The sequence below is a fragment of the Hemicordylus capensis genome, chromosome 1, assembly GCF_027244095.1.
Source record: "Hemicordylus capensis ecotype Gifberg chromosome 1, rHemCap1.1.pri, whole genome shotgun sequence".
Taxonomy (NCBI): Eukaryota; Metazoa; Chordata; class Lepidosauria; order Squamata; family Cordylidae; genus Hemicordylus; species Hemicordylus capensis.
Window position 1 is genome coordinate 328579677 of NC_069657.1, and position 23876 is coordinate 328603552.

The 23876-nt window shown below is 41.0% G+C and overlaps 1 protein-coding gene across 2 annotated transcripts in view; it reads left to right on the top strand.

Annotated features, from left to right (window-relative positions):
* LIN28B (lin-28 homolog B) overlaps window positions 1–23876 on the top strand; it is a 142357-nt gene that overhangs the window by 16646 nt on the left and 101835 nt on the right. For both annotated transcript variants that reach the window (XM_053259392.1, XM_053260235.1), the window contains exon 3: window positions 5220–5407. In XM_053259392.1, the coding sequence (XP_053115367.1) occupies window positions 5220–5407 (188 nt within the window). The remainder of the gene's footprint in view (window positions 1–5219; window positions 5408–23876) is intronic.

The window sequence follows — 23876 nt, forward strand, 5'->3', positions numbered from 1 at the left end:
TTGTTTTTTCCCCTCTCTGCCTTTTAAAAGTTTAATTCAACTAGAGATTCCAGCTGGCCAAGGGCTCTGTACCTTCCACGGAACTTAAAAGCCTGATGTCCTTTGCAGGAAATGAATGAGCCGATAACATCTGACACCAGTGACCAGTCCGTTGACCCCAACCTTAATTCCGCTAATACGGGAGTCCTACACATTTTAGTCAAGGCCTCTGGGCAAATGCTAGCAAAATGCTAGTTTTCAAACCCAGCTTTAACTGTGTAGTGCTGCTTCCAGTGATTTTAAGCTGCGGCTGATCGTTGCACATGCCTTGCAGTTTGCACAATTACTTAGTAACTATTTCCCGACATTTAAAAAAAAATCCTGAAAAAAATAATCACATTTGCTGAAACAAATGCTGAGACTGCAACCCTACCCACATTTTCTTTGGAGATCACACCTTTTGATCACAATGGGACTTTCTTCTGAGTAAGCATACAGAAGACTGCACTCGTTAGCAAGATCTACCAACATTTTTCTATTAGCAACTTTTCGAAGGGACAGGCCTTATCTTTTATTATCTGCCCCTTTCTTTGCCTTTGTGGGATGCCTTGTTAAAATGTGGTTAGAATGCATTCCTAAAGTTGTCATTTTTAATTTCCCATCCCAAACTATAGAAAAGTAGGGTGTGAATGTAAATGTACATGCATATAACTTGTGCATTAACATTCAGTACACATTCCTAGAGCGTCCCTATTTTCATATCTCCCTACAGAGAAATAATTCCGGTTGTCAAGATCAGTCTGCAAAGCCATTCATACATAAGGAAGTAGATAAAGATCTAGATATCCTTTTGAATTTGATGGTTCAAGATGCAGGTCTCCATCTATCCTGCTTATGTCTAATATATATAAAAAAATCTTGACTCCCTCCCTAATGATACATATTTCCCACTATTGTTACTTTTTTGGCTTTATCAGTTGCATTGCTTACACTTTAATAAAAAACAAACTCAAACCTATGGCGGAACTAGTTTACCAAACATAAAGGTAATTACGCGCAACCCTATACAGAGTGGAAGTGAAAATTACTGCGCTCAGTGGGATTTACTTTCGAGTAAGCGGGCAAAGGATCCGGTTGTATGCCCTATAAACGTCAGTGGAGCGTCCCGGCAGGTCCTGTGTGTGGTTACTCTAAAGTAAGTCTCACTGAATTGACAGCAGGGGCTTAGGTCCTAAGAAGTGCGGTTAGGGAATCAGCCTGAGCCTTCGAATTTCCCGTGCGTGCGCTTTAGTGCTGTGGTAGACTCAGGAGGGGATGAAAGAGAAAAAGGCGGGCCGGGGGAGGGGCGAAAACAGAAGCAGACAGGACTCGAACGAGGAAGGCAGGTCGACCTCCAGTATTGAAATAACCTATAGGAAATTTACGGTTGAAGACTGCAAAGGAATTTCATGATTTAGGAGTCGGTTCTACTTAACCATATGACTTGGATTTTATTTAATTTAAAAGGAACACCTTTTACTTAAGACTGCTTCCTCCGCACGAATGTTAAAGTTGATTACTTTGTTGTCCTAAAGAGAAATAAAATCCGAATAAAAGCATTTAGTCTTTTTACCACCGCCACCCCGAAAAACAACAAAAAGGGGAGTAAATAGGCCCCTTGAACCAGTCCAGAGAGTTTCCGTGTTTGTTCAGACTGCCTGTCGCCAGTTCTGAAACAACAACGGGCAACTTTGCAATTTCATAAAAGCATATTCAGGGTAAATCAGCAAGCGCGCCGGTGTGTGTGTGTTGTGGGGGAGGGGTGTATGCGCACGCAGGGTTAGGACAAGAAGGAGAGGATATATCTTGCAAGGAAAAGAACCTGTCAAGTCAGACAGCCCTCAAAACTTCAGCTTGCTGGGATCTGAGTAGAGATTCAATCTATGACTAAAATAATGGACTGTAATCTTGTACATGTTTACTTGGAGCAAATCCCCCGTGTTCATTGGGGCTTACTCCCAAAAATCCTAAATACACTTTCCTGGGACTAAACCCTATTTAACACAATGGGACTTTCTTTCGAGTAGACATGTACAGAACTGGATAAGAAATACGACCCTGAGCAATTAGACTAACTTTCCGATTTTATACACACGCAGAAGCCCTACTGGTTTCCATAGAGTTGACATCTGAGTATTCTGGTACATAGGTAGACTGACGAAATGGGGGTGGGAATAACCCAATGAGTATTTCCAGCAAGGAAGGAAATGTTATCATTATCGGTGTTTTGTGTAGAAGTCAATACATGTAACGATTATTTATACAGTGTGCGTACTCTTGATTATAGCGATTTATTCTGATTTTTGTTACCTTATTTGTACGCTTGTTCAAGACCCTGAAACTGATAAATTTGAAACGGCAACAAGGAGCATGTTAAGAGTAGTATGTGGGATGATATTCTTCGTGTGTCTTGAGATCCCAATTAGAGTCTTGCGTTGCACTTTCCAGACCTGGCCTTTATTCCTCTTCTTTGTTTTCATCCTGCTGCGCGAGTACGCGCACTCGTGCGCACACACACTATACTCCCACCCAGTCGGTTTCCTCCTCTCGGGCAAATTCTGCCTTTTCCCTTCCAGTCTTTTCCACCATCCTCCCTTCTCCTGGAGAACAATCGTTGCTGATTGAGGTTCACTGTAATGCTAGGCTTGCAAACTGGCCTCTTATTTAGGAAGTCATTAATCACATCCCCTCCCCCGGAACGAGATGGCGGAGGAACCTGTGAAGCGCAGTCGCTGGCCCCGAGCCCCTCCCCCACCCGCACTTTCCTTCCCAAATGCTTTGAAACGCTGGACCGCCTCGCGTTCTGAACTGAATTAAGGTGTCCCTGAGCCTTCAGTAGGCGTTCGCAACCGAATAGGCAAAACACTTTTTTAAAAAGAGCTCTTCATGAATGACGTCTATCACAGATATAGATTATATAATAATTTTATATAAAGCATTGCTAGAAAGCAGACTCTTTAGTTCATTTGGTTTTGCAGCCTGACAGCGGATAACATCGGGCAAAAACAGTTATAGAGAAAAAATCAAGAGGAAAACATCACATGTCATTCTGAAAGTCAGCTGCAGATTATTTTAGGATACCCCGCACACCCAGCCAGTGTGTGCATTTTGAATATCCAACAGCATCTAGGTATGAGTCTATCTCGATTATCGACTTCGACGACGAAATGCTAGAATGTTTATCTCTCACTTCCCTCACTCGCCAACAAACACCTCCCATTTCACTAAAGCAAACTCCTCTTCAGCTCAATGACACTCACTTTTGGGTCAGGCTTCAATTCTGTGCATAATTACGCGGAAGTAAGTCCCACAGCGTGCAAAAGATCCGGCTTCTCATGCAAAAGATCCGGAGGGTTCGAATCGAATCCCCTCGTTTGGTTTCCTTGATTTCAATACGATAGCGCTTGCAACTTGTTGCCGCCCTAGACACACTTACCTGGAACCAAGTCACATTTATGAGTAAGTTTATTGAGGATTGCTTCCAATCCAACCAAGTAGTTACATTGGTTACAGAAGCTGTGGACTGGCTTCTTCATAGATGGCATCCTTTTATTGCGAACACTGGAGTGCCTCTGTCTCTCCGAGGTACACAGTCATGAAAGTCTGCGTAACGGATGGTGATTCTTTACGTTTACACGTTGCATAATGAACATCTGCGGCTATGTAGACAGCGCTGCGACAACTACATGTGCGAATCTCTCCCGCTACGTTCCCGCAAGTCAGCTCCCCACCCTTTCGAGCGTCGCCCGGATCTACGTAGAGAGACGTGCCAACTCGCGGCAAGACGAGCGTGTTTTGAAATTTCGTTGTTCATTCATAAATTATTCCGGCGTGTCAAGGCCGTTTGAAGTGGCGATTGGCTACTCCTTCCTCTTGCCAAACCCCCTCCGAAGACCCGGAGTGAAATTAGTAGCAAGGAGGCATGTAATTGACCAAGTCACGTGTGTATAGGGGCCCCAGAAGCAGACCGGGGTGGGGGGAGGAATCAAAGAGGGAAAGCACACTAGACCATGCGAGCGAAACTGGTGATCGTTCAAAATCAAGATGTTAGGCTGATGCAAGAGACCGCTTCTAGCCAGCAAGGGGGAACTTTGGAGCAGAAAGCCAGTGGGCCAACATGGCCGAAGGTGGTTCTCCCCCCCCCCGTGGTTTTTTGGGGTTTTATTTGCTTTTCCCATTTTCCTTCGCGTCCTTCCTCCTTTTTCTCCTTAAACCATTTAAAATTTGATCGTTCGGTAAAGGTGTGTGTGTGTGTGACTGTTTGTAGGGTTCATATTATATATATATATGACCATTGTGGGCGAGCTCTCCCAAGTGCTGCGCACCGCCCACTCCGATTCACCCAACTTGAAAAGCTTACAGAGGGGGCTTTTGTTCGAATTGTTCCTGTGTGATTGAGCAAGCAGTTACCGGGGGGAAGGGGGGGTGGTAGCGCGAGGAAACCTCTGTACACCTGCCCCCCCTCCCTTCTCCTCGGCATGAATCTAAAGTGATTCCGAAGTGGAGGAAAGGGAGGGAGAACTTGGTGGAGGAAGCGAGCAAAAGGATGAGCACAGTTTGAAAATAACACACGGCGCTCTCGCCGCCGCCGCTGCTGCTGGATGGGCCGTTCCAAGTTGTGCAATCGCCGCCTCTTTCAGCTCGGTCGCCCCCTCCTCTTCTCTCCCTCCCTCGCCCGGCCAGCCAAGGCTCATTCGCCTGCGAATTCCTCTGGGGAGGGATGGGATCGGTGCTCAACCAGCAGTACCCAAGTAAAGTATCGCTTTCTGGGGTGGTTTATGTGGCTGAAAGATGGAGTTAAAGGGCAGGATCGCACGTATGTACAGAACAACGTGGGTTGGGCTGGGGTGTGTGTGTGTGTGTGGCGTGTTGGGTTTTTAAAAAAACCGTAGTTGGAGTGAGTCACAGCGGAGGCTGCTTTCCGTCGACGATGCCCTTAAGCGCTTAAAAACCAAAACTATTTTTCCCCCTTTCTCTAGGATGTTGGAGTGTGTGTGCTTGTTTAATGCCTTTTTGTGGGTAGGAAGGAAAGAAGGCTGTTTCGTAATGTTTGTACGTGCGTGCATGTGTTTTCTGTTCTCTGTAGCAATCGTTCTTGTACGATCGCCAAAGGGATGTTACTAGTTTTTAACTCCTTGCCTTTTGTGTGTGTGTGTACGTTTTTTTGTTTGTTTTTTTTCCGCCATCCCTCTCCAAATCAGCGGGGGCGAGTAAAGGTGGAGATGAGCCCGGGAAATTGCCGGAACAAGAAGAGGAGGAGGAATCCCAGGTTTTGCACGGAACAGGCCATTGCAAGTGGTTCAATGTGCGAATGGGATTCGGATTTATTTCCATGATCAACCGCGAGGGAAGCCCCTTGGAATCTCCGGTTGATGTCTTTGTACACCAAGTAAGCACGTTTTTGTTGCTGTTTTTAGCTCCCAGCTCATCCCCTTTCCCAGTTGAACTTAATAATACCTTATTTTCATGTGCTCTACAAACTCGTTTACGGTCTTCAGTAGATGTTTGTGCCTTCACCGTTTGGATGGCAGTTTCTGTTTGCTATCAAAACCCACTAAAGGAGATCAGTATCAATGGACTGCTTGCCTGTTCCTGGATAAAAGAAAAGACTATTCTATCCTTTCACCAGGTTTATAGAACACTTCTTGTTGTCTAGCTTTCTCTTGTGTGGGTGAATTACTTTTCTAGTTTTTAATTTCTCATTAGTTAAGTTCTTCACTACTTCAGGAAGGAAAGGAAAGCCAGGTACCTAATGACCTGCAACTTTCTCCAATTTGAAAGCTGATATATTTAAAATTATCTCTGAAATTAGTCACTGTTGTAATTGGATTTTATTATTAACGTTTGGATCAACTTGTAAATATATAAAAGCTACATTGAGTTACTTTCATCTCAGTGCAGCATGAAAATGAAACCCATTTTTATAGCAAATATTAATTTAAGTATCAATTGTAGTGGGGTGTGTGTGTGAGAGAGATCCTTTGCTTAGCAAATATATTCAGTAATGGAACAAGGACACTGAGCTCAAAAGGCAAGTGTCAGAGGTGACTATTGTAAAAGAGAGAGAGAGAAGCAATAATTGGTTAGTATTTAAATGTGTATATTGCCTATAAAAACATTGCAGAAATGAGGGGAAACTGTCAAGTTGTATTTAACATGGCACACCTGTCTTCTAAGATCTTTCTTTCACCCCTTGTTTAACTAACCACCTTGGGATTGTTTTAATGAAAAGCAGTATACAAATTTAACAATAAAAATAAACAGTAAAAAAATAAACCCTAAAAGCCAGTATAAGTTTGAATTGCATTTTTTAAACTATATTTCTTTTCTAGTAAGCGCAAAAGGGTAATATTATTGAGTTAATAATACAATGAAAGAGTTACAGTTTTAAGCACTTTTAGATAAATGTCCCATTGATAGTGAATGAGAATTCTTTAGTAAGTGTACTTGGGGTTGGATCTAGTATTTCTGCATAGTAGGATAATATGGGTTTTGGCCATGTGATAACTGCTAAAGGCAGTTGTCTTGATGGCAATATCCTCTTTCTATCACTCCGATAGATTCTGTGGTAGGTTTAGTTTGTATGTTAGTTTCCTGAAAGTTTGGTTAGTCCTACCACACTAGATGTCTAAGCAATTTTTTGCCATCCATTTTCACAGAATCTAGTTAGAACAGAACTGACAGATAACTGAAAACCAAGGGATGGAGGATCTCAGTTCTGAAACTACTTACTGCAGGAATAGTGGAACTACTCCAAATATGTGACATCAGGATTGCTATTGCTCAAGAGAATATTTATCTTGCTATTTTCAGTCTTGGGATCTAATAGAAATTATTGGTTTATTAAAATACAAAATTGAATGCTAACTCTGAAAAAATAATAAATCTAGAAGTATTACTTTAAAACTCCTGACTTGGGGTACATGGGTACAGCTCATTTTCTCCCATATCAAGGGTTCCCAATTTGTGGTGCTACAGATGGTGATGAACTATAACTCCCATCACCCCAGGTACAATTTATTGTAGCTGGGGATGATGGGAGTTGTAGTTGAGCAACATCTGCAGTACCACAGGTTGGTATCCCCTGTTATATAGTATAATAAAACTGCTGTCATTTGCAAGCAGTTTCTGGCCTTCTTTGTGTCTTCTTCTTTTCCCTCCTTCTGCTCCTCTGTCCTTTGACTTTTCTTTAGGTCACTACATTGAGTTTTGTGATCTCATATGTTTTATATATTGAAGGAACTGAAAACTTTTTTATATCCCTTTAATTATCCACAGTATTTTCCTTGTGTGTGTGGTTTTTTTTTTTACTACAAAAGCTCACAAGACATCTATTATTGGAATGAGTGATGCTCTTATATAAGCAGTTGCAAAGTCATTGGCTGACATCCTGATGAATGAAGCACTGGTGCAATGTGAGAAGCACTGTTACTTCTTGAAAATTTCAACTAACTTGGCTCCATTACTGGCTCAGCGGTGGGAACAAATTTCAACCATCTTCCCTTCCCAGAAGTGCTCTGTTCCCTCCAAAAATATGCCCCTGTGGGACTTTCAGCCCTCAGGGACATATTTTCAGGTGACACAGAGGGCTTCTGGGGGAAGGGGAGGTCCCTGAAATTTTGTTCTCCTCACATTAGCACTGGTGTGGTATTAGTCTGGAAATTTTCAGAAGTACTGGTGCTATGTTAGTTAGGATGGCTTATACTTTTTTGTAAGTCACTGGGACACTTCACATATTACCAGGCACCAAAGAAGGCATGTATATGTATAGGGGGCGAGTGGAACCATACACGCAGCTGGAGCTGTGCTTCCTGACTTCAATATTACTATTCCTACTGCTGAAGAGACAATATGTTTGTTGACTAAATGGGCTTTCTCTTTTGCAGTGGGGACTGATTTAGGGGGAAATGAGATGCAAAGCTGTAGCTTAACACGGAATTCTTTCCCATGTGTAAATATTTCTCTTATGGATTCTAGACAGTGTTTAAGATAGGGATGTGAAACACAGTATGTAAGAAAAAAAGTGTAACCATCAAGTTTTATTTATTTATTTGTTTATTTTTACATTTGTATCCCGCTCTTCCTCCAAGGAGCCCAGAATGGTGTACTACATACTCGAGTTTCTCCTCACAACAACCCTGTGAAGTAGGTTAGGCTGAGAGAGAAGTGACTGGCCCAGAGTCACCCAGCTAGTATCATGGCTGAATGGGGATTTGAACTTCTTCCCGGTCCTAGTCCAGCACTCTAACCACTACACCATGCTGGCTCTGGCTCCAGTTATGTATGGGGCCTAGGTTTTTATGTGTACTTATATCTTTTAATTTCTTTTTATACCTATGAAAAAGATTAAACAAAATATAGGACTTTTGTCATTAATTTTAAGGGGAATACTCATTCCTAACTTGGTCTGAATGTCAGCCAGTGTACAAAATGCCTACAAGCTAAGTAATCTGAGATACACAGATATTTGCATACAGCCTTTAAGACAAAGTATAACAGGTAATACTAATTCTCAAGATTAATTTAGTCTGAATGTTATCCAGTATGCAAAATACTTACAAGCTAAGTAGATATTTACATATGGCATTAAAACAAACATGTATGCCTGGTAATCCCTGTTAACTGAACAAAAGAGGAAGCTTTTGAATTGATGGTTCTTTTATTTTTAGCAGGAGGAGAGAAACAGTCCCTATACACCACCAGTGGTGCATCTCTCCAATGGCTGTCACTGGTGTCTAGTTTCTTTCTTTTTGATTTTGAGACAAGGAGCCATCTTATTCCTCTTTCTCTGCAAACTGCTTTGAGAACTACTTTGTTGAAAAGCAGTACATAAATATTCTTAATACTAATAGTAATTATATTGTGTATTACATTATCAGGTCATTAAAATACTTTAAAAAGCATTCAGAGCTTTTTAAAGCTCTGAATTTAGCAAATTACATTTACATTAAGCGTTTTCATTTGGATAACTTTACTGTGCTGTACATTCCAGTATGTTTCAACTATATTGTGTTGTGTAAAGGTTCAGCCTTTCCTTTCCTTCTTCTTTTCAATCTGTGCAGAATGCCTGTGTAAACCAGTACAGGGTGTCCTGGGTATTATTTAACCACTCTTAATTTTGGGGCCCCATCTGAGTTCTCCATTTTTTGTTAACTCAATTTTTGCTGTTACAATTAAGCAACTGTTTAATTCATGGTAATTATTGGGGGGCTATGTTTGAAATGTAGCCTAGATGAAGTCTTATGGGTGTTCTGTTCATGGTATATGAGGTCATGGCCTCATATCGATCACATCCACTCAGTGGCTGACACTCAGACTAAGTTACTCAGGAGATACTCTCAAAGCCTACTTAATTTCAGTAGGACTTCCACTGAGTAGTTTAGTCAGGATATCAAGCAGGATATCATCCAACTTATCTCTTGGTTATTCTCTTATTTGGCAAGTTCATCGCATGCACTAGTTGTCAGCTTTTGCTGCTTCACAGCACAAACACGACTTGCGTTTTTTCACTGATTTTACTTATTTTAAAGGGATTCTGTATTGGTTACTATACACTGAGATAGTTCTTTATTTACTAACCATTGTCTGGTTAGTTGCACTTCTAAAGTAGTAGAGGCCTGTTGGGCTGGGACAGGGGATGGCAATAAGTTGCAGGGGTGGCTCCTTTGCACTTGCTTGCCCTGCCCTGGCTTCTTTGCTCTCCCTTGCCTTGCCCACCACTGTGTTAACCCTAGGTGTGCAGACTGCCTGTTTTCTCAACCTGGCAGTTCGTTTTTATTTATTTATTTTTACATTTTATATCCCGCTTTTCCTCCAAGGAGCCCACCAGAGTGGTATACTACATACTTGAGTTTCTCTTTCACAACAGCCTTGTGAAGTAGGTTAGGCTGAGAGAGAAGTGACTGGCCCAGGAGTCACCCAGCTAGTTTCATGGCTGAATGGGGATTTGAACTCAGGTCTCCCTGGTCTTAGTCCAGCACTCTAGCCACTACACCACGCTGGCTCTCCTAGTTGACTAGTCTGCATGTTTGGGGTTAATGTAGTGGTGGGCCAAGGTGTGGGACCATGAGGCAGGAGAGGCGAGCAGAGAGCACATTAGCCACAAGTGCAGCTCATTTCCACTTTCTCTGCCCCGCCCTGACAGATTACTACTGTAATAAATATTTTTTCCACACTTCCATAGAAATGGTCTTTCCATACTGTATAGTCCATGATCTTTGTGTCTTCTGTGTGCTATTAAAATTTGCATGCTATTTATAAAAAACAAATCAAGTGAGTTTAGTTTATATCCCACCTTATTCTTGAAGCTCAATGCAGGCTGCTCTTTTTTTCTTTTTTGCATTCTCTTGCTAATGCAGTGAGGCATCTTGCAGTTAAACCTCTTTTTTACAGATCTGGAACTAAGATAGCAGCCCTGTTCACATATGATGTGAATTCTTGGTTATTCTAACATCAAGTTACTCAATCATATGTGGAAAAAATTATCACAGCACAGATGCCCCAGATAGAGGTTTTGTACAAATTTTAACCAAGTTTATTTCATTGGATTCAGTTTATTCAGAGTTGTATATCATACTATGAATGATAAAGTAATTAGATGCATATGTGAAATATCCTGGCCACCCAATAATTTCGTTATCTGGGGTCTGAATCTGTTGCTCTGTCTACTGAACAATAGCAGGTATAAGGAATTAAAGAAAATTGTAAGTTAATACACTCGCATAAATTAGAGAAATTAATTCATTTGTTATATATGACTATGGTATTCTGTAAACAAAAACTAGTGTATACAAGAGAGATCTAAATAAAAAGATTAGTGATGAGTACTTTTCTTTGTATTTTTGGAACTATTTGCTAGAAATGTAAAGTGTTCATTAGATGTGATATATTTGTGAATGTTTATATAATGCTGTCATGTATAGCATTTTAATCTATGCTGAGTGTTGAGTTTGGTCAAATACTGAAGAGATGGAGACTTTTTTTGTTGCTCATATTTGACAGAATGTCTGGAAATACTAATAAATTGCACATAACAATTGTGTAGCTGAACTGAAGTTTGGTCGGAACTTTCCTTTGTTTGAAAAGGTGAGCAGTGGTGAATGCAATTGGAAATATTGGCTTAACATCTAGAACAGTGTTCCCTCTAAGGCTCACACACTCACAAGTTTTTTGATGTCCACTCAGTTAACTTTAGATCCTGCTCAGGTTGAATTGGGAAGGTACAACTCTGAATGCATACAGGTGAAACTCGGAAAATTAGAATATCGTGCAAAAGTCCATTAATTTCAGTAATGCAAATTAAAAGGTGAAACTGATATGAGACAGACGCATTACATGCAAAGCAAGATAAGTCAAGCCTTAATTTGTTATAATTGTGATGATCATGGCGTACAGCTCATGAAAACCCCAAATCCACAATCTCAGAAAATTAGAATATTACATGGAACCAAGAAGACAAGGATTGAAGAATAGAACACTGTCGGACCTCTGAAAAGTATAAGCATGCATATGTATTCAGTACTTGGTTTGGGCCCCTTTTGCAGCAATTATTGCCTCAGTGCGGCGTGGCATGGATGCTATCAGCCTGTGGCACTGATGAGGTATTATGGAAGACCAGGATGCTTCATTAGCGGCCTTCAGCAATTCTGCATTGTTTGGTCTCATGTCTCTCATCCTTCTCTTGGCAATGCCCCATAGATTCTCTATGGGGTCAGGTCAGGCGAGTTTGCTGGCCAATCAAGCACAGTACACTGTATACTTTTCAGGGGTCCGATATTGTTCTATTCTTCAATCCTTGTCTTCTTGGTTCCATGTAATATTCTAATTTTCTGAGATTGTGGATTTGGGGTTTTCATGAGCTGTACGCCATGATCATCACAATTATAACAAATTAAGGCTTGATTTATCTTGCTTTGCATGTAATGCGTCTGTCTCATATCAGTTTCACCTTTTAATTTGCATTACTGAAATTAAAGGACTTTTGCACAATATTCTAATTTTCCGAGTTTCACCTGTATGTGTGCACACTGCCTTGATACTGCTGCCCAGAACAAAATTCATTCAACACACAAATGAATTTTTTTTTAAGAGGGAACACTGATTTAGACTAACATTGTGGGTGCTGGAAAATGTTTCATATTCATAACAGGGAAGAGGTGATTTTTGCCAGTTTCCCATTCCCTCTGGAGCCCACTGTGCCTACTGAAAATATGTCTGAGGGTCTGCAACTCTCAGGGACATCTCAGGAGGCACAGTGGACTCCAGAGGGAATGGGAGATTGCTTCTCTACCCCACCCCACCCAGTGCATGCAATATTAGCCTGGATGTTTCTGCATCTCTTTAAACCAGTTAAATTGCTTTAAACTCTAAATTGCATCTCTTTAAACCAGAAAATTGCTTCTCTACCCCACCCCACCCCACCCAGTGCATGCAATATTAGCCTGGATGTTTCTGCATCTCTTTAAATCAGTTAGGGCACATGCAGTGTTTTTCTGAAAGGTGTTTTTTCAGCAACATATGGGTAAAAATTCATCTCTACTGCAATGGTGGCACCATTTAAAAAGATTGAGTGGGGGCATACAGTAGGGGCAAAAGTGCATTTATGGGTGGGTGGACTGTGTCCTACACAACAACAACATCATCATCATCATTATTTATTATTTATTCGATTTCTATACCGCCCTTCCAAAAATGGCTCAGGGCAGTTGAGATGTATAAAAGAGAAAGGCAGCTTTAGATGTCTAAATGTGGGGGACCCACTTGTCTGGCTGGGGGTGCTTGCTCCCCTCTGGACCCACCTTTGCTCTACTGTGAAATTGTACCATTTTGTTAACAAGATAGCAATTATGATGTTCTACCAAGACTATTTAATAATAATAATTAATTTAAAGATGGTGGTTATAAGCTTAGAACAGGCCTGCTCAACTTCGGCCCTCCTGCAGATGTTGGCCTACAAGTCCCATAATTCCTGGCTATTGGCTGCTGTGGCTGAGAATTATGGGAGTTGTAGTCCAAAAACAGCTGGGGGGTGCCTAAGTTGAGCAGGCCTGGCTTAGTAGCTATTTATGGTTAGGGATGTCTGATCCATGATTATTGATGAACATGATGGAGTTCTACCTTGTACTGAAAGAGAAGTAGGGTGGCTCCTAGAGGAAAGATGAGTTCTTCATTACAACTCAAAATAATTCTTATCTTATTTATTCCAAACATTACTTGGTAGCATGTCATACTGAAATTGAAATTATATAAAATATATGTGATGGGTTTAGGGATAGGTTGCATACATAATGTCAAAGAGATATTATACTGTAGAACTATGTAGTCATACTTCCTGCCTTTCCTTTTAAAAATATGATGTCATACATGCTTGCATTCATTGAAAGGAATTTAAGTTTTTTCAACTTAAAGGTAAATGGGTTTCTTCCAGAACTTTAGTTTAGTCTTGTACCATCAGCGAATGCTTCTATAGCCAGAAAAAAGCTGCACTTGTGCCTGAGGTCTTTGTGAGCAGAACTCATTTCTTATTCATGGAAGGAAGAAGAACTTCTACCTTGTTGTAAAGGTAAAGTGTGCCATCAAGTCGGTTTTGACTCCTGGCGCACACAGAGCCCTGTGGTTATCTTTGGTAGAATACAGGAGGGGTTTACCCTTGCTATCTCCTGTGCAGTATGAGAAGTTGCCTTTCAGCATCTTTCTTTATCACTGCTGCCTGATATAGGTGTTACCCATAGTTGGGGAAGCATAATAGTGGGGATTCAAACCAGCAACTTTCTGCTTGTAAGTCAAGCATTTCCCTGCTGCTGTGCCACTTACCACCATGCTAAAGATTTGGATGCTGACTGTTTTGTTTAGAATTTGGTGCCAAGCGTTACCACCTTTTGATATCAGTGATAACTTCAGTTAAAAATGGTCTTGCATACAAAACTGTGTGTAGGACAGTGGACTACTAAAAGATCTTTGAATTGATTAATTGTCTGGCTTCTTGCTGATTTATTAGTTAATTAGTTAAATTTACATATTGTAAAGCTTCAGCTGCCTTGAGAATTCTGAAGGAAAGAAACAGGCTTAAGATAAATAGTAGGTTATTAAGCAAAATATTGTTAGAAAGAGAAGCTATATTTTAATACGGATTTTGACATTTTGAGTATATGATATATTCTCTATTACAAGAACATAACAGTACTGACAAAATTGTTCAGTTCATTGTGGAGTATCCTATATTTTTAAAAGTACAGATAATAATTTGAATGAAAAACTGTCACCTTCAGTTACATATTATTCTTGCTTTGAGAAGAAAAGCATGAAATAGAACTATTTTCTCTCAATTAAAAATGTTAGTTGCCCTTCATGAAATCTGCTGCAGGGAGAAGGAAGTCATAGATATTTTGGAGAGTGTCAAATCCTAGAGTGTTTGCTTATTTTACAACCTATTCATCAAGAAAACTAAACTTTAATCTGCAGTTAAAGCGTTCATAATTAATTGCACCAATTAGTTGAGGATTGTTGCAGCCTTGGCTTGCATTCATCCAAATAATACAAAGAAATAATACAAAATAATACAAAGATGCAATAATACATTGCATCCAAATAATACAAAGAAGTGGAACTAGTGACAAAATTTATGTTGGATCTGAGATATCCTGTTATATTGGTGAGGAAGGAACAGATTAGGGTACTTGTGCATAAGGAAGGTGAAGTGGTTTGTCAGAATGGTTTTCTTGTTCGATACAGTCTATTTTGTTTTTAGAACATCCTCTCTTTGTTTTTGTGCATGGCGTTTTGGCTCCCCCACCCCTTTCTTTACATAGCGTGTGTCTTGTGTAAATGTTTTATACCAGCTGTCATCCACTGTCAAGGTTTTCTCTGCTCCCTGCCTTCCTTACCCCTTTCCCCAATTCTTTTTCTCATCCTCCATCCCAAACTTCTAGTAGTATTAGCTGTACCCTGTTTATTGACAGGAGGAGAAGAACCTTTGAGCAGTCTGTAGCTGCAAAATGTATATACTCTCATAGGAACATAGGTAGCTGCTTTATACCAAGTCAGACCATCTAGCTCAGTATTGTCCACACAGACTGGTAGCAGCGTTTCCAAGGCTGCAGGCAGGAGTCTCTCTCAGTCCTAACTTGGGGATGCCAGGGAGAGACACTGGAATTTTCTGCAAGCGGGTGATCTTCTCAGAGCGGCCCTATCCCCTGACAGGAGTATCTTACAATGCTAACACATGTCTCCCATTCAAATATCAACTGGGGTGGCCCCTGCTTAACAAAGGGGACAATTCATGCTTGCTACCACAAGACCAGCTCTCCTCTACTTCCTTGGTGGTGGTTTTTGGCTCTTTGCGTAAAGGTCCAGGCCTACTTCCCAAAACTAACATTGTAGTCCCTTCCAATGCCCCTTCCCCCTTAATGGGGTAGAAGCTTTGTGTCTCTCCTCACAGCTGGCAAAAAATTAACATATGCTAATAGTATTATGGTGGTGACATTTGCTACCAAATGGCACAGTGGGGAAATGACTTGATTAACAAGCCAGAGGTTGCCAGTTCGGATCCCCACTAGCATGTTTCCCAGACTATAGGAAATGCCTATATCGGGCAGCAGCAATATAGGAAAGATTCTGAAATGCATCATCTCATACTGTGCAGGAGAGGGCAATGGTTAAGGCCTCCTATATTTACCAAAGACAACCACAGGGCTCTGTGGTCGCCAGGAGTTGACACCGACCCGATGGCACACTTTACCTTTACCTTTATTTTACAGTCATCTTGTGCCAGAATCAAGGAAGAGAGCTCCTTTACTTAAAGATCATGCAACAGTGAAAGCAAGTGGGAGCAGGATTGTAGCTGTAAGCACTACAGCCTAATCTGTGTGCATTCACTCACTCTGTACAGTCCCTACACACGGTGGTGGCTGTGGGGAGGGGGCAGGGGAGAACTCTGTTACCGAGGCAGGAGCTCCCCCCCCACCCACCCCACCCCGCTTTCTTCCATGCCAGTGGGCTTGGTATTTATCAAAGTCTGCCAGCACTGAGGAAAACTGAGAGGGGGAAATCAGAAGGGGGGGCCCCCACAGGATTCCCTGGTTGCCAGTATGTCTGATCTTTTACAAGCTTGTATGTTTTTGTTTGGTGCGGGCACAGCCCCTTCTGCCCTTACTGACCAGTCACCACTGCCTATACATATACAAACTGTAAGCAAATAGGCTCTTTACTTGTGGTATAGGTTCCGTAAATCTGTTGGCCCTATACACTTTCACTGTATGCACGATCTTTGTGTAAATACAGTGCAAAAAACTCAGCTGAGACATAGCTCCAATTTGCACACAGTAAAGACCAAGGTGCTTGTTAAAAAGTGAGCAGGATTATAGCCTAGGTCATTTATGCTCCACTTCTGAACACATTTACACAGGAGTCAATTATTTTGGTATTATTTAGAGTGACTTCAGGTGTTCTAAAGGAGATGTGAGAGAAGAGGCACAAATAAGTTGTGTTTCATATATTCTTCCTGAGGTAACATCTGAAGATGAAATTGCATGAGGGAATGTGCAATTGGTTTCCTCTTTCATGTTTGTGCATGTCCTCACAGAGTGTGTGACACAGATTAAATACCTTGGGCTAGGAGTTTTCACTGTTTGTATAATTTATTTCCCCAAGTTATGAAAAACGTGCCCACGATTACTTTGTGTTGAGCAAATGATTATTGCACAGAACTCATCATTTGTTCCCTGTTCGCAAACAGAAAGTTCAAATGAAAAGTAGCAGAATAACATGGGCCCAGAGCATAAAGTTTTGTCCACAGCAATGGATAAATAAGGCAAGAATTGGCTGTCTGGTTTCCCAAATAATGTGTTCAGGAAAGACAGTCAAGAATCATGAGTTATAGCCTTGCTACTATGAAGGCTTGCTTCACTCACTGAAAACTGTTCTGGATCATAAAACATCCTCACCACCAGATCTCTGAAGATCAAGGAAGCTTTTCTCAATGACAGCTCTAGTTCCCATTTTACAAATCATCTCTATGATGATTGTAACTGCAACATGATGCTCTGCACTGAATTGCACTGTTCAGTTATTTTTGTGGCAAATCATGGTGTTTCTTGTAACTTAATAGTATGTGTTTTTGCCTTAGGAGCTGTTGATAATATTAAGTCAATGAAGGTTCTTTGACTCAAACAACTGCCATTTTAAATTCTTTGTCGTTAACTGTTACAGGTAATTTGGTTCAGTGATCAATAATATTAGGATTTTTTTCTGGAAAAAATTCTGCTCCTTGTATTTCTAGAACTCTGTTATGGGTTTAAAATATTGCTAATGATGGAAATGTATTTTGTCAGTAATTTGAAATATATTTGTAGAAGCAATTTATTTCTCCACCAGATTTCTAAAATTTAAGTATATATCCAGTAGGTTACAAGGTCAACTCTTAATTTTAATATCTCATTACATTGAAGATTAGACCATAGTGGAATGAACTACGTTAAAAAAAACATCACCCTTTTATAAATATCAGTTTTTATAAAATAGAATGTTGTGGAATATGTGACAGGTCTGTTATCTCCTCTCTTAATGCAACATGTTTTCCCATGTAAATACATTGTGTCCCTTCTGTGGTAAGCTCCCCCCTCTCCCCCATCTGTCTCTCCTACAAACATTCTATTCAACTTCAGTTTTTATCAGATTTAAAATGGCTTAAGGCAGAGTAGAGACTTGATGTCTTAAAGGTGTATGGGTGGGGGGGGGAGGAGGAGAATTAAGACATTCTGCCCTGCAACTGTTGTGAAGTTTATGGTGCTTTCAACTTGGGCTGCATCAGTCTAACTGTTACAGGACAGCCTTAACTAGAATTGAAAGCGTTCAAAATGGGGAGCGATCTGAATTCAGAGTAGTCTTGTAGCTCCAGGATGCTTCTCAGATGTAGTATGTTGTGGAATGAATTAGAGTACCAGTTGCCTGCAGTCTACACACTGACAGTGCCTACACTGGGCTGATGGCTGCAAACTTGAATGCTAACTTGGCAAAGAGGCACCTTTTAACATGGTGATTCTCTTTATTCTGCAGGGGGAGATTAACTGGCCCTTTCCACCCCCAGCACAGTACCTCCAGTGACTGTTGCTGGTGTCTATTTTATGTTTTCTTTAGATTGTGAGCCCTTTGGGAACAGGGATCCATCTTATTTATTTGTTATTTCTCTGTGTAAACCACCCCGAGCCATTTTTGGAAGGGCAGTATAAAAATCGAATGAATGAATTATTGGCATGGCAACTGTCACCTGAGATACTTTCTGTTCTGGCTACTAGTTGTGTGCTACTCTTTGTCTTGGGAGCAGCTTTAAGTGTTCTGTGGCTTAAGTTTGAAAAATATGGAACACTGACAGTACTTATCCATGTATTCATGAACCAAAGCACTCTTCTTCTTTTTGTAGAAATCAAATCTAAATTTTTAAAAATAGATGTCTCTACATGTGCCATAGAATCCATAGTATAATCTTATTTACAGTGCTGAAATTGGTTTAAATATGTTCTGCTTGTATTTTTTAGAAGTGGATACAGTCTAAAATGGGTTCCCAAGCCGTGGTACTCCAGATGTTGCTGGACTACAACTCCATCATCCCCAGCCACAAATTGTAGCTGGAAATGATGGGAGCTGTAGTTCAGAATAGTGGTGTGCATGGAACCACGGAGGCATGGTCCGGCACTGAGGGGGGTTGAACTTTAAGGGCGGGGGGGTAGTACTTACCCCTCCTGCCGCTCTTCCCCCTCCGGCGCTGTATTTAGAAGTGAAGTTTGGGGGGCGGCAGCGTTCCTCCCTGCCGCCCCTGCCCCCGTCGTTGCCAGGAAGTAGTGTAAATAGCAGCACGCATGTGCCCGTCGTGGCGTGCATGCGCCTGTCGCAGCCATGCGTGCACACGCCGCATACATCACATGCACGCTGCGTGTTACGTATGCGGTGTGTGCGTGCACGGTGGTGACAGGTGCGCGCGCCGCAACAAGCACATGCGTGCTGCTATTTACACTACTTCCTGGCAATGACGGGGGCAGGGGCAGCAGGGAGGAACGCTGCCGCCCCCAAAACTTCACTTCTAAATACAGCGCCGGAGGGGGAAGAGCGGCAGGAGGGGTAAGTACTACCCCCCCGCACTTAAAGTTCAACCCCCCTCAGTGCCGGACTGCCGGACCGGCCCGGTTCTGAACTGGTTCAGAGGCCTCCAACATGGCCTCCAGACCGGTTCATGCACATCCCTAGTTCAGAAACACCTGAAGTACCACAGGTTGGGAACACCTGGTGGCATTGGTCGGGGTGGGTGGGGAGGAGGGAACATGGAACACAAAAGGAGGAAGTTGCAAAATGTATTAAAAAGGGACTGGTTGGCAGAAAGAGCCCTAATAGTGTGTTCTCTTGAAGAGGATACATAAGGGGAGAGAAGAAAGGAATCAAGGAAGGTTTCATTTTGTAGTTTTCTTTTCTCAACACTGAGTATAATATGCTGCTATAACTATCTGGTTTTGCTGGAGTTTAGATTGACAAAGACACAACTTGGGTACCTGTCTTCCTCAAGTTTGTTTTGTTTGAGAGATAGTGTTGTGGTTAGAAAATGACAGTGGCAGGTTTGTGTGTGTGTTTGTATATGTGTATATATTCTCTCTCTCTCTCTCATACTTCTTGGTGACTACTCTGAGATAAGCTCCATGTCTGGCCTTGAGACTAACTATGCTTCACTCTCTGCTCTGCAATCTGCATTGCAAAGTGTACTCAATCAAAATGTGGAAGTTAGGAACATAGGAAGCTGCCATATACCGAATCAGACCATTGATCTAACTAGTTGCCCATGACAACACTTGATTTGTATGATAACAAACCAAGTACTTGTATGAGAACAAACCAAGCAAGGAGATCACAAGCCTTACAGGGGACGGGGTTGCCATTTGGTACAAGAAATATGGTGAATAAAGCCGATAAAATCTGTAATGTAAACACAAGTAAGCTTTAGGTTTTGAAAAGAGCTTGAGCAAAGACTCAAAAGAATTTGCATATATGGAGGAACTTCTCTGGATTTGGAGTTATTTTTCTTATGCAACACTCCTTTGCTAAGTTTGAAACAGACCTTTATGAGCAAAGAAGGCTTTCAAGAAATAGAAAGGCATCTTTGAATCCAAGCCTTTGTCTCTGTAATAGTTGTGTCATTTTTAAACCAACATTTAACTTGGTCAGTATTATCGTTTGTGCGCTATGCAGTACTTCAGATACTTGCAGATCAATTGCTATCATTGTATATGTGTGGTTCAAGATTCAGAGAAAGATGAGTTAACTGAAGAATGAAACCAGAACCCTGTCAACTTCCAGGAATTTTTAAAGCTTTAATTTGACAACAGTTGATATTAATTGTGCTGTTCAGTGTGTACTTTCATTAATGTTTCAGATAGGGAGGACAAATAATTTCTTCTAAAGCATCTTACCTCACCCCAGTAAGAGAATTGTGATAATCTTTATTATTCCCAGATATATGACTAGACAGTTCTGAGGCATTATACTTCTACTACAGCTTTACAAATTTATAATAAACTGAAATAAATAACGCACCCATTGGCTTGTGGCTAAACTAAACATGAATTTCATGTGTAATATTTAACATGAGGTTCTAAAAAGAATAAAATTAAATAACCTGGGTGCATATAGCACATGTGTATCACTTGAAAACAGACCAGACTAACTATCCTGAACAGGATAGTCCTGATGGCTTTGATAGCTAGCCTGTTAGCTTTGCACACCTGTGCAGTAGCTGTCTTGTTTAGTTTTTACGGCATCATTTTGCAAGCTGTTAGCCCAAAGGTCTTTTGGGACTATTGGCTAATTTCATCAATAACCTATTGGCTGGTACACTTCCTTATAAAGCATTTACTATGCAGCCATTTTTCAAAAATGCTTACTCTACACTTAAACGTGACTACACAAATGCATAAAGATTTACAGCGGAAAAGTCCTGTTTATTGATTTTTATAGGCTACTTATCAAGTTCATAATGAAGCCCAAACACTTTTCATTCTTGTATTGAATGTACTGCCATGTAAAGTTATGTATATATGTTGCTCTATATTACGGGTTATATCCTAAGGGGACCTTCTCTCAGAAATATATATCCTGTACCTTCACAGAGTCTCACAAGGAGCTTCATGGATCTTCAGGAAGCCAGAGTTTTAATATATCAATATCTTTTAGTCTGTTTTGGTTTATAGCAATAGATTCCTAACTCTGTTTTTCAAATGAACAATCCATTGAGGCTTAGGAGTGACTGCTACCTCAGTCCTCAGAAGATTCATCCAACAACTCAGCATAGATCAAGCACAGGGCTGCCTCTGGAGAAGTTGGCTTATTCTTGACCTTTGCTCTGCTCAAAATAATTTTTATGGAGATAAAGCATTCTCCCAACCCTTCCCCCATCCTGCACCTATTTGTCATGTAGACTGTTACCACAGGAGGATCAAGAGGTGAGGTCAGGTTTGCATTTCCATACCTGTTCTTGTCTTTTGAAAGCAATCTCTGACTCCAATCCAATTGCTCTGCAATCTTTCCTCGTCACCCATCTTCTTGAGTTAGATCTTGGGTTCAGAAGAAACAACAATGTACTGAGTCCCCCTACTGCTTTCCCTTCTGTGACTAATGGTTCCTAATCAGGTTCTAATCATTGCAACATGGTGATAACTTTTTACAAAATTAATTATTATAGCTGTCTGGGGAAATATGCTTCCTAATTTTGTGCTTTGGGAGATGGTCTTTGCAGGAAATTTGTTAATGTTGGCTTAGAGACTCTGAAGCTACTGGGATGAAGTATAATGAAGGCATTATAGTTATTGTGCGGATTGGGTAGTTCTGATATACAGCGTTCTCTGTTCCTTTTTACTGTGGAATATTCTGCATATGACTTTAGTTGATACCCTGTCATCACTGGTCACTTGCTAATCAGGTTGATAAAATAAGCTGCACAGAAAAGCTCCCCACCCCACCCCGCATCCCCCACAAAAATAGGAGTAAGTTCAAAATAAAAGGAGCATGGTCTAGCTAAAGTGCTTTCAAGTACCATTGATTTCTCATTGAAATCAGTGGGTTTCAAAATTGTCCTATGTTTCTTTAAATCAACTCCTTTGATTGGAGGCAGCTTTTCTATATAACTTAATTTATCAGATCTGACTAAGCAAATGTGCAGACAAATAAGAGGGAATCAACTAAAGGACCGATGCAACGTTGGAAAGATGCATTCATATTTGTCTGTAGGGAGAGGATTTGGGGATTCCCCCTTCCACTCTTTTAAACTTGTAGTGCTGCCTGCTTGCCTTGACTCTTCTGAAGCTGTTTGTTCTATAGTACAGTATCATCGAGGTAGTGTGCAAAGAGAAGCAGAAAAATGGATAAACTTCACCCCTACAACACACACACACACTTGCCTGTCATTCACTGGAGAATATTGCAGAAGTCTTAGTTTTGAAAGTGCTAACTGACATCTTGACTAATGAAGCAATGATGTAGTAGGAGGCTGTACTTAACACATTAAAAGGATTTCCCACTACAGCAGCATGCATGTGGTGGGAGAAAAATTTTCACCTATCTTCGTTGCTTCCAGAAGTGCTCCATGCCTTCCAAAAACATGTCCCTGAATATAATGAAATGGAAGAGTATGCTTATTGAAAAGGAAGATAAGTTAGACATCAGGAACATCCACTGGAAGGACAAGGTATGGAAAGGGACATTTGATTTTCTACTGCTAAAAAGAAGGGAGTCACAACTTTAAAAGGTACTGCTTGGCTCAGTTAGCAGGGTTGTAGGGAGTGGAATGATACAATGTAGGACACTCGACCCTTCATCAGCTGTTACTGATACTGTTTGGCCACCCTTCTGCCTTTTGAAACTTCAGCAGGCATTGTCAATGCTTCTTCCAAGCATACCTTCTTAGTCATAACTAGAAACTTGCTACTACTTACTCATTTTTAAATGAAAGCTGTGACTCTCAGAAATGAAATTTTGCAACTAGTATCAAATTCTCTTTACTTTCAGCGTTCCTAGATAATTCTCTCATATAGTGTGAAGTACTTCTGGTCTTGAAGCTACTGCTGATCAATATTGATGCCTGGTTCCATCAATCAATATAGTTGCCTGGTCCACTACAAGCTTTTTTATTCAGCATAGGTCAATACTGATGACCTATGCTGAATAAAAAGGCTTGTAGTGGACCAGGCAACTCCTCCTTAACTTCCTTGTTACTTTCTTAAGAATCTACTTGACTATCTTAAGAATATTTGCTGACTAGTAATCAGCTTGTGCAACACAGCTCTATGCCTTTTGGGGGCCATCCCTAGGATCCTTACTCTTATTCATTCATTCATTCATTCAACATATTTTTATACTGCCCATAACCTAAGTCCCTGGGCGGTTTACAAAAACTGAGTTAGCTTTGGAGTCAGTTCTGAAGACCAAAAGGGAATTGTTCCTATCAATTAAAATGCCAAGGAGACTGAACTTGAGACTGGTTCAGTGGTCCCTCTAATTTTTTTAAAAAAATCTCTGTGCGGAATGAGTTTTCTTCTGGGCGGCAGTATCAAGGCACAGTGTGAGCACCTGCATTCAGAATGGGGCCTTCCTAATTCAACCTGAGCAGGATCTAAAATGAACTGAGCAGATATCCAAAAATGTGTGAGCATGCACACGCATTAGAGGGAACAGTGGACTGGTTCCATATACCCATGAAGCTTCAGAACTGTCAGGCAAAGGGAAGATGTCTATACCATTACAGGGCAAGAGGAGAATAGGCAAATAAAATATGGTAGGGAAAGGAGGGAGTTTTGGGCTTTGATTTCTGGCTGACTAGGGTTTGAACA